This window comes from Dipodomys merriami, unplaced genomic scaffold, assembly GCF_024711535.1.
Source record: "Dipodomys merriami isolate MVZ:Mamm:240054 unplaced genomic scaffold, mDipMer1.0.p SCAF_1, whole genome shotgun sequence".
NCBI lineage: Eukaryota > Metazoa > Chordata > Mammalia > Rodentia > Heteromyidae > Dipodomys > Dipodomys merriami.
In genome coordinates, this window is record NW_027202270.1 from 73,749,284 (window position 1) to 73,761,469 (window position 12,186).

The 12,186-nt window shown below is 34.0% G+C and overlaps 1 protein-coding gene across 2 annotated transcripts in view; it reads right to left on the bottom strand.

The window, feature by feature from the left end:
* Positions 1-4,856: 4,856 nt before the first annotated feature.
* Positions 4,857-12,186, bottom strand: part of Spopl (speckle type BTB/POZ protein like) — a 48,705-nt gene continuing 41,375 nt past the window's right edge. For both annotated transcript variants that reach the window (XM_070023826.1, XM_070023817.1), the window contains exons 9-11: positions 10,367-10,509; positions 9,629-9,682; positions 4,857-9,178 (exon numbers count right to left, since the gene is read on the bottom strand). In XM_070023826.1, coding sequence (XP_069879927.1) covers positions 9,034-9,178; positions 9,629-9,682; positions 10,367-10,509 — 342 coding nt within the window. In that variant the 3' untranslated portion in view covers positions 4,857-9,033. The remainder of the gene's footprint in view (positions 9,179-9,628; positions 9,683-10,366; positions 10,510-12,186) is intronic.

The window sequence follows — 12,186 nt, forward strand, 5'->3', positions numbered from 1 at the left end:
GCCATACAACAATATGTTACGGGATGTCATTAAGTCAGTGGTTAGAGAAAAATCATTGGCTTTACATACTTATTAGACAAGAAAAAAATATAAAAACTGATCATTGAAGCCTTCACCTTAAGAAGGTAGGGAATACAGTTTAAAAAACACTAAATGTAACTTCAGTGGAATTGATAGTGGACCAGCAACAAAGAATATCAACAAAGTTTGATTTTGATGACCATCTAGTAACTCTGCCAGCAGAGTGAAAATATGATATGAGCTTTTTTGTCTATACCTTTACCATCTTATACAAAATAAGGACTCAGATATAAAATTGCAACAACTAGTCATGTCTGCTCTGAACCCCCCAAAATCTTGGATCCCAAGAGGAATCTTACCTGATAAATTATTTTATGCCGTGTTATTCATCTTCACAGATGAAACAAAGTAAAACAAAAGCACCTGCCCTTACCTCTGATTCATTTTATGGAGAATGTCTTTTTCAACTAAGAAGAATTTACATTACCCTAGCAATTTTACTGGCACTTGATTTCCACAGGTCTAAAATGTCTCATCAGAAATGATGAGTTGCATAGGAATAAAGTATAAAGTACAATTGGTAACTTATACACATGAATGGTAAGGTTACCTACCTTCTCAGGCTACTTATAGGTCTTCCTAATTAATTTTTTTATTAATAAGTTTTTATTGTTAAAATACTGTATAGAGGGGTTACAATTACATGAACAAGGTAATGAGTACATTTCTTATCAAGCATTGTTGCCTCCTCCTTTGTTTCCCCTTCCCATCCCTTCCCATCTCCCCCCTCCCCTCCACCCCCCCAATTAAGATGTAAAGTCCTTTTTTTGACATTACATCTCATTGTTGCAATGGGTCCACCAGTATCCCCATTTAAACAACTTGTTTTTTTCCCTTCGCCTCCCCAAATTATACCAACATCAAATACAGTGAAAACAGGGGTACCATAAGGGAGGGACATACAAAGCCACAAAGAAATCATCTTATAAATATGCTAGAAGCAATAGCAAGAAAGAAAAACCTTTTGAGTCCTTATCTTGGGGTTCATTTCACCTAATATCAACTCATCTCACCGTTTCTGCTTGTCTCAGACATATACTAATTATTGTAAATAAGGGAAACCATGAGACCTATGCTTCTTTTGCCTTCACTTTTCCAAGTCTTTCCATTTCCTAACAAATGGGGCAATGTCATTCTTTCTGATGGAGGCATAGAATTCCATTGTGTATATATACCATTTTCTTGATCCATTCATCTATTGAGGGGCATCTGGATTGGTTCCATATCTTAGCTATGGTAAATAATGCTGCAATAAACATAGTTGTGCTGGTAGCTTTAATATGGTCTTGTTTGTGATCATCGGGAAATGCCCAAAAGTGGGAGTGCTGGGTTATAGGGGAGCTCTATGTGGAGTCTTCTGAGGAACTTCCATACTAATTAATTGTTCTTAATTTCAACATCACCACCATAGTGGGTAACTTTAACTTAATGTAAGAAAATGTACATTTAAAAATGTTTAATCATCCTGTGTGCTGGTGACTCACATCTGTAATTCTAGCTACTCAGGAGACGAAGATCTGAGGATCGCAGTTCAAAACCAGCCCAGGCAAGCAATTCCGAGACACTTATCTCCAATTAACCACCAGAAAAGTGGAAGTAGCACTGTGACTCAAGTGGTAGAGTGCTACCCTTTAGCTGAAAAGCTGAGAGACAGCATCAAGCCCAGAGTTCAAAACCCAGGACCGACCAAAAAAAAATTAAAAAATAAGTTTAATCCTCTGTCTTAATAATGTAAAACACATATTTTGTAAAAGGCTTGGAAAATGTTTTTGCAAAAAATAAAAAGGTCCCCAGTGTATAATCAAAAGGCAAATACTATTATAGCCTTCTCTTATATTTCCTTCAAGCATACTATATCATCAAATATTGGTATGTAATAGTATGTTGGTTTTTACTCTGCTTTATATACTATTCCATTTATTTTCCTGTCAACATAATTTCATAGGAAATTTTCTCCCATGTAGAATCCATACATCTCAAGATCATTCCCAGACCTTTACTACCTCTGCAACCTGGGTCCTAGTACCATGTATTTACCTTGTAGATCATGTTTTTCCTAGCCATTTTAACAGAATAGCATTAAATCATAAGTTTTGTGTCCTCTTAGAAGAAAGCTGTATAGAATTCCCCAGTGCAGCTTTCCTTTCCATGCTTATATTGCATGTTTCATACAGTTCACAAGTTAAAGTATTTAGTATTGTCAAGCTCTCTGGACTTATGTGTGGATTTTCCCTGGACTATCTCTAATGTATTGTCATGATTTTTCCTTTTGGTACTAGTATTGAGACTGGCTGTATCCTTAGTATTTCTCCTGAGAAATGAATGAAGAATTAAATAGGATCATGATTTCTAGATTATCTTTCACTGTGGGTACAAAACCAGAGACCTAAGCTTACTTTAGGTTACTTTTTCTTTTTTTACTCTAGCTACTAGCCTCTTATTCAGAATTCTAGCATCAGTATTTGTAATAGAGACAGTTCTGTGAGTGTCATTCTTTGTGTGTCCTCTTAGTTAAGGGAGGGAAGAGATGAAGAACAAATATTTACTAAATTATTGCTCTATGACATTGCATGTGTGTTTCACTCATGATTATTACATTTCTCTTAGGGCATCTGATTTATGTTTGATTAAAAGTACTTTTTTCAATATTTATCTCAATTTTCTTATCATGAGAGTTAAAACTCCCATTTAAATGTTCTTACTTTCAGTCTTTTGTGGAGGTAACTATTGGAAAATTGTTTCAGTGTCTACATTTGTCAGTTTAGGAAAATTAGAGGTTTACTAAACCTACTGTGGTGGTTAAACCATGCAATTCTAGTACTTGGGAGGCTGAAGTGGAAAGATGATGAATTCAAGAAAGAGCTGGTGAGTTCAGCCTAGTCTTCAGAATGAGATCAAGTCTTATCAGGGCTTTGTGGCTAACACTGTCTCAAACCAAAATCAAAGCCAAAGAACAGTAACAAAAATAACCAAAACCCCCAAAGCTTAATGGATATAGTTTTACCTATTTACTTACTCAGAGTTCTCTTACTTGGATTTCTACTTCCGTTAAAAAAGTCAGCTGAGCTGGCATGGTTATATACCTGTAAAACCAAAATTTGGGAGGCTGAAGCAGGAGGATCATGAGATTGCATACAATCTGGACTATAAAGGAAGAGTTTACTTAAAAGAAGTGGGGCAGGGCCTTAGCCAGACAAAGTTATTTTTATCCTGTAATTCCAGCTGTTTGGAAGGCTAAGGAAGGAAGAATCCTTGAAGTGACCCTGAGACACCCACCTCAAAAAAGAAAACATTTTTGGTACATGCCTATAATTCTACATACTTCGGAGATGAGGAGGAGTAGGAGAAAAAGGAGGGGAAGAGAGAAGCAGGAGGAAATAGAGGGCCAGTTCAAACAAAAGGCAAAACATTAGTAATATCTGAAAGTCACAAAGTCAATAAAGGTTCATGCCTGCATTCCCAGCTATGAAGAGGCAGAAAGAGGACCTTGGTCTGAGGCTAGCCAAGACAAAAGCAAGACTGTATTTGGAGGCATGGCTCAAGCCATAGAGTGCTTGTCTACCAAATCAAAACACCACCACCACCACCACCATCAAAAAAATAAAAGCATTTTTTGCATATTTAAATATTGACTATTACTGAGGCAAAGGTCTGCTTTATCATTTCTAGTATTTCTCAAAGTTAAGAATCTATACTTTTTTCAATTGAGTATCATTTGTCATCTTTTCTTGTTCTTTTCATAATGATCCTCACAATTTTTTAGCACCTTTAAAAAGCACACATTCTACAAACCTGTTTATGGTATTAAATCTATTTTAGTACTTAACATCAGAGCCCTTAGGACACATTTTTTTGGTTGCTATAATTGTTATTCATGTATCACACAATTATATTCTTTGCTCACATCTTTAATGTAAGAAAAATGGTTAATATTTGATAATTGAAGACATGGTTGGCAGTTATGTCACAGATTGGCAGAAGGTTATACCTGTTAGAAAAGCATAAACATGGAGGGTGAGCAAGAGAATGAGGGAAAAATGGAACAGAAGCACACTACAGGACACAGGAATGGCAAGCTTATTTTGTAGATTTCTACTATGTTTTCTAATAAAAGTTATCAAAGTAAATACCACTCGTGGGCTTCTTTTAGAAACAAATGATTCCAATGTGGGGGAAACACATGCTCCAACATTCTAAACCAAAGTACTGAGGAGGCTGCTACTGTGGACTCAGAGGAATAGGTTATATAGAGATTCATTAGGGATGTTTAGAGAAAGACTTTCTTTTCCTACATTACTTGCACAGACAATATATTAAAATTTATAGGCTTATTGTTTTTTTCTTGAGGAATAATTCAAGATTTATAAGTGTACTAGGTATATAGTTATTCTAAGAGCACTTTGCTACAATTTTTAAGCACTAATTACTGTTATTAACTTGATTAAAAAATCCTGCCTTTATATAATTCTGATACTATTAAATGGTTACATTGTTTGGAATAACTGAAATTAAGAAAGGACAGGAGTGACAGGAAAAAAGAACCCTTAAGTGTTAATGTGCTTGGTATCAGGATGGTAGGAACATGCTAAAAACTAAATGTACACTATCTCACAGTTTAAAACAATTTTTAGTAGATTCCAAAAAATACTAGCTTCCCTGAATAGGAAAGAAAATCACTATGCATAATTTAAGCTTTCATATGAAAAGAAAGCAGCAACACACTAAGAAAGACATTTTTAGGGAAGATTCAAATAAACACAAAATAAGCCAAGTAATTGTGAGTAAGTAGTAACAACTTTATTTTTACCTCAACAGTGCTGAAATGCAAAAGATATTTTCAGCAACCAGATACAAGAAGCATATATCTCATCATTAACACCAACTGATTAAAAACAACGTTGAAAAGTTTGGTAAGCTTTTATACATTGAAATCTTGGAAGTCAACTGTCTTCTGAACAAAAATTTTAAATTTAAATAATTTTAGCAGAACCTGATTTCCAAAAATGTGAATCAATTAAGTTATATCTTCATTATTAAAAGCTGAACAAACACAAATTAACTGGATTACAATATACAACGACAAACTAGTAACAGAAAAATATTTAAATATAAGAATTCCTTTTCAAACGAGCTGACATACTACAAACAGAAGACACTGTGTGATTTCATTCCTAGTGAAGAGGAAGTCTTGCATATGGTAGGCACTCAATATTTTTCCAACTGAACCTAAAATTTGCATCATCCTATGAATGTTTCAATAAAGTAGAGTTCATTATCTGTATTAAAAGTTTGCAAAATACTCTCATGTGTGCTGACAGTGCTCTTTACACTCTAGTAACATTAAACAATTCCACTTATCCACCCACCTCCTTTTTTAGGAATATACTATATCTTTTACCCATCAGAAGTCATGTATGTTCAAGTCAGACTAGTATACCTGCTTAAGAATATGTGGCTATTTGTTGTCTCTCAAAATTTTTAGACAAGGTCCTATTATATTTTAGTAATAATAGCAGCTACAATCCATATTTATGTGTGTGTGCATGTGTGTATGTATGCATGCATGTATGTGTGTGTGTGTGTGTGTGTGTGTGCTCTGACAGTGCTGGGGATTAAACCCCAATTTTCACAAGTACTAATAAGTACTTTTGCCAATGAGGTACAACCACAGCACTTATCCACAATTTTAGACTGCTGCTATGATTTTAAATTTATGCATAAAATTTTACATAGGTAAACATAGGTAAAATAACTAAACATTTGACAATTTAGGCTGTCATTTAGCTCTAACTTAAAAATGAACCAATAATTATCATAACACCTTTTTAAGAGACCTATGTTAATATTTTAAAACTTAATTACAATGGACATCCTTAAAAGGCACAGCTTTCAAATTCTGTCATGCAGTAAAGTGGTCAAATTTGGGTATAATTTACAGTTAATCAACTACCTACCCAAATAAAACCCATTTAAAGAAAACACGTTAACTAACCTGAACTGTCAATACTGAACTAAGTCCTATTTTCAGAAATAATTAACTCTTCTGAACAATATACAAGCTCAGGTGAATATATAGACACACACCAATGCATATGCACATGAACGTGTTCGCGCATCTGCACACACACACACACACACACACACACAAAACACACACACACCCCTCGCACAAATAACCACTCAATTTATGCAAGGTTTTCAATCACCACTTGAAGACAACGACTTAAGAGTATTCAAGGAGGTAACATTGGCAAGCCATATCACGGCACCTTCATATTTGTGCTCCAAATACAAATATACATTAAAACTAACAAAATGAAAAAGGCACAGATACAGTGCTTATAGATCTTAGGTGTGAAGTACAATTTTTAATGGTTATTTTTCTAATATATAATAGCTAAAACCACTCAATACTTTTTAAGGAAAGTCTTGTCTAGATGACAAAAGGGAAATGGCAGCTGCTGTTAGTTTAAAAGCCAAAACTGCTCTAGAGAGAAACTGTGCCTATTTTGAACAGAATGCCTATAGTATGGAATGGGGAAATGGGTGGGACAAGATTTAGAGCACTCAAATAGGAATACAAGTTTTTTAAAAATCGTTGCTTCAAGAACTCATAATACCAAAAATATACATAATAAATAAAAAAATAAATCAACTTCCATATGATTCATTAGTATAATGGTAGGCATTATATTATCTGAACAGTGGACATTTTTACAAACATACATACACAGCACAGTGTTTGACATTTTTGGTACAAAATATGCTACCAGAACTTAAAAACAAAACATAAACCTTATAGTAAGATCATTAAGATATGCAATAGAGTAGGGGCAAGCTGAAATGCTCACTATATGGGATCACTTCTAGAGTCATTGTAGTTAAGAAATGTAGACTGAAGCAGTGAATTATTTTACAATATGCATTTGATATAAATGGGTACACTATTTTTTAAATATACTTTAATAAATTTCTATGGTTAGGCAAAATGTTTGTTTTTTCCTAAGGCCATAAGAATAAAAGTGTATATTTGTATATAAGTTTATTTTTTAATTGCACATTATAAATTTAACAGACTCAATCTTTCAGTAGTGTTAAGGAAATTAATTTCTACTTGCCATGATCTTCTTGTATAGGATTAAAGATGATCACCAGGTAAGAATCTTGCTTCTATCCTAAGGGATTCTTCCAATTTTAAGTTGCTATAACAAAGACTCAATTAATATAGGATATTTAAAAATATAATTTTTTCAGACTCCAGGTTTGTTGTGGACAACAAATATTTATTTGAAAATGTTCAATGTAAAGATGAATCACTCCTGATGTCTTAGGAATGCTTCAGTTAACATTTAATAAAGTGATAGCAAATTAAATCCACTTTACAACCTCAAGCTTCCTATTTCTCCTTTTATCCTGAATTCACAAACAAAATACACAAATTATCCCACATATAGGTATATGCATTTGTGTTTCTCAGTGACACGCTTTTTTCCTTGCATTCAAATATAAATCTTGCCTAAGAAGCGCATTGATAGTGCTGAAGTAAGTTGGATACAGTGATACCTGGACACTGATCACTCCTGCTTCTCTGTAACAGTGTACAGGAAGAGATCTCACAACTCTGAATAGTTGTGTCTTTAAAGCTAAGATTCATTAGAATAAAGAACTGGCCCATATAAAGCAGTTTATAAATAGTTTATCCTGTTCACATTATACAGAATTTCAATCATCCATAATGTTAGTATAGGAACTAAAACACAAAGGAGAAAACGTGGGGAAAAAAGTCTTAGTGTAGCCTGACATAGTCTATGGGTCTCTCCTTTACTATGCATCTTTCACAGGCAATGATACAATTCAGTTTTTAAAGGAAGTGGACTGTCCATGATTCAATTACTGTCTGGGTGCCTTGTCCAAAGTGAAATAAAGCAGAAATAAATTCAATAATGAATATGTGAAATCAAACTAATTCATCCATCATCAAGGATCTTCCTTATTATCACAAACATCTCAGTTGCCTCCTATTTTAAAAAATTCTTCCAAAAGTTAAAACACAATTATACTTATTAATTTCCTCAAAAGCAAAAAAATATATGTACCATTCAGAATACAAAAGTTACACATTAAAAGTGCATATATATCTTTCTTAATTGGCCCACATGAATTTACATTTGGTCATCCTTACTTTTAACATGTACAGAATTCTTCATATAAACATAGGTCATTATAAATTAAAAAAAATTACTTCAGCATAAAATATGCCCTTTTACTGAAATCTTAACCTCAATCAGTTCTCAATTATTGTAAACTCAGATAAACCCACAGTTTCTTGGACAGTGAACATAAGGACAAACATCACAGATTTTACCAAAAATTTGGGCTAACTCATTGCATATTTGCCCCTGAAATGAAAATAAATTAAATTCAAGCAATGTATTGCCATAACCTACCCTGAAGGTAAGCAGGTTCTTCTATATTTATAGAGCTCTGACTGGAGACATTCCTGATAATCTCCAATGCAAGTGCTTTGAAGGAGAACCTAGTTTTATACTTTGAGATAGCATAGGACAAACCCTATAAAATTAATTTTCCTTTTCTCAAAATAATGGAAGATTCTTTTGAAACTTAGTATCTTCAGTTATCAATATTACTGCATTATGGAGCTAGTGCAATCCTGCATAGCCTTGGTCAAAATGCAAGGCACAATAAAAAAATTATTCTATGAACAAGAGAAGTCATTGAAGATAATTTAAGGCCTTGAAGTGAATTAATCAGTCTAATTTAAAGCTGAAGTATAAACCATAAATTATCCACTTGAAATGCAAGCAATATGACTTTCCAGTTTCTGTTCGGTGGACAAGAAAACAGAAACAACTCCTGCTTGTGGTCTATATCAGAATCCTTCTGCACCTGGAAGACTAAAGTCAATCCCGATTTCTATTGTCCATGGAAGTGTCAGGACTGCTTTAGCCGTTTGCGTGGAATGCCGAACTGCGGACACTGTGCAGATGCCAGTGCTCGAAAAGCTTCTGCCACTAAGTGAGGGTGAGACTGAATCATGGCCTTCCACCCAGATGTTTCCATTATGTCAGCTGCTTGGCTAAAAAATGAAATATAATGATGGTTATTAATGAATCTTTCCCAAAATGAACAATGTTAACTTATCCTGTTTTTTTCATATGTGAATTCTGAAATGTCTAAACACTGCCTAACTTTCTCCAAATGTTCAAATCATTTAAATTATCTTAAAAGTCTTACTGTTGTTTTGTTTCAAATCAAAGAATGAAGGTTTTAAAAGTTTGATCCCTGAAGTATGCATTGTTCTAGTTTCTTATCTTACTCCCCTTAATTGAGGCTGTTGCAATGCTTTCTTAGTAACATAAGCTGATCTACAAGGGAGCATAGCCTCAGGAATCCACTAAGTTGTCAATTTTTTAAAAAAGTAACTGGCAATTTGTTTCATATCACTAACACCTAGATTTATACTTATGGTAGAAAAGGCTACGAAAACAATTTTCATTTATGCAGATAGAAACTGATGACATCTTACTTGCTGTTCCAGTTTTTCCCATCTTTACACCCAAGTTGTCGAAGTACACTGCACCTGCATTAAAGATTTAAACACACTTTGTTAGGAAATGGAAAAACTTGGAAAAAATTATATTAAGTGAAGTAAGCCAGGCCCAAAGAAACATAGGTCCCATGGTTTCCCTTATTTGCAATATCTAGTATATGTATGAGTCAAGCGGAAAAGGTCAGATAATGTGGTGTCAGGAAAATGAACCCTTAGATATGTATTTTAATGTTTTCTTTCATGCATGTGTTTCTAACGCATTTATAAGATTATCTCTTTGTTGCTTTGTATGTCCCTCCCCCACAGTATAACCCCTGCTTTCACTATATTTGATGTCAGTATAACTTGTGGAGGAGATGGGGAAAAACCAGTTGTTTAAGGATACAGGTGGACCTGTTGCAACAATGAGAAGTACAAGTTGTCATGTCCAAAACGAGCTTTACAATGTCGGTGCAGGGGGGGGGGGGAGGAGAAGGATTGGGATTGGGGGGGAGGGGGGAGGCTGGGAAGGGATGTGAAGGGTAAACCAAAGGAGGAGGGTGCAATGCTTGGTAAGAAATGTACGCATTATCCTGCCCATGTAATTGTAACCCCTCTGTACAGTATGTTCACAAATAAAATTAAATTAAAAAAAAAAGATTTAAACACACTTAAACAAAATATGATGAAAAAAAGGTTGAAGGTGTCATGTCAAATGAAATAAAAGCAGCTTACCTATTAATAAAGTCTATGGCTTGTGCTTTCAACTGTTCTGCACTGTGCAAATCTGCAAGGACAAGGGTATCAGCAACATTGTCTACTGAGAGGTTGCTACACAAAGCTTCTTCACACATGACCTTCAGCCGTTCCAGTGCATACTATCCAAGAAAAATACAACCATTAAGCACTTACTACAATGACTAAGTTTTCAAATACATGACATTTGCAACTTACAAAATAAACTAGAATACTCTCTGAATTAAGGTTATTTTAATCACTGAATCATGGTTTTAACTTAATGTAAAGAAAATATGATTTAATACATTTAGGAGAAAGAGTAATTTGCTTTGGAAAAATTCAATTTACATTAGTGGAAAATACAGTATATTACTCTACATTATTCTTTACACTAAAATCTTATATTCTGAAACCTTATTTATAACTAATGCATATATTATATATTCATAACTGAGTATATTTCTTTTTCATTATTTCACACCTGGAGTATACCAGTGAGAATCACTGCCTTTTGCCACTACTCAAACCTGAAGAATGAACTGAAAGCTAAACAAATCATATTAATACCAATAAAAAGTCCTTCAATTATTATAGCATGCATCTTTAGCAACTTTGAGGTATAGTTGGCCTACAATAAAATGTTTATTTAGGTTTACATGTTGATAAGTTTTACAGCCATAAAAATCATCATCTATTCCAAAGGGAATGACTCATTGTCCTCAAAAGATTTTTCCCTATCCCTTTGTAATCTTTTCCTCTTGTTCCACCACAGGCAGCTTCTAATTTATAGTTATCATTATAAATTAGTTTGCATTTCTTTAAGTTCCTACAAATAGAATCAGAAACATGTACTCATTTTTTTTTAAAGCCATGCAAGATCAGCTTTCAAACTTACTTTATTATTTGTGTGTGTGTGTGCCAGTCCTGGGGCCTGAACTCTGGGCCTGGAAGCTGTTTCTGGGTTTTTATGCTCAAGGCTAGAATTCTACCATTTGAGCTACAGCTCTATTTCTGGTTCTATGGTGTTTACCTGGAGATAAGAGTCTCATAGACTTTCCTGCCCAGACTGGCTTCAAACCTGGATTCTCTGAACTCAGGATTACAGGCATGAACAGTGAACTGGTAAGTGGCTCGCCGGCCTTTCTGTTAAAAGAAATCTGAGCCAGAAGTAGAGCTGTAGTAGAGCTCTAGCCTTGAGCATAAGAACTCAAGGAGAGTGGCAGGCCCAGAATTCAATCCCCGGACTGGTACAATCAAACAAACAAAGCATTAGCCTAAAGAGTAATTTTATTAAAAATGAAAAGTAGGGAAAGATATCACACTGGTTTCATAAAGTGGGTCTTTTCTCCTTTGTGCTATACCTGAGGTGCATAAGTAGTATTGTTTATATGTGGAACACAAGTTTATTAATTATAAATTCACATATTTTACATGTCATTAGGATTAGTTTATGTTTACTACAATCACTCTAAAGATCTATGTAGTCATTTTTGTCTGAATCTTTCTCTAAAACAATTAATTTCAGATCCATGTATGTAACTGCTCATGTGTTAAATAGTTCAATCCTTATTCTTGATCAGTATTCCATTAAATATATATCTATATTTATATATAGATATACATACATATACGAGAATTTGTCTATCTACTTGAATATTTGAGTTATTTCCAGTACTCAGCTATTACAAATAATGTTGCTGTGAACACCCACATAGAAATTTTATATGTATATAGGCTTTCTTTTTTATAGCTAAATATCTAAAAGTGGATTTATTCAAGTATGTGATTTTAACTTTTTAAGAAAGTGCCAAACAACT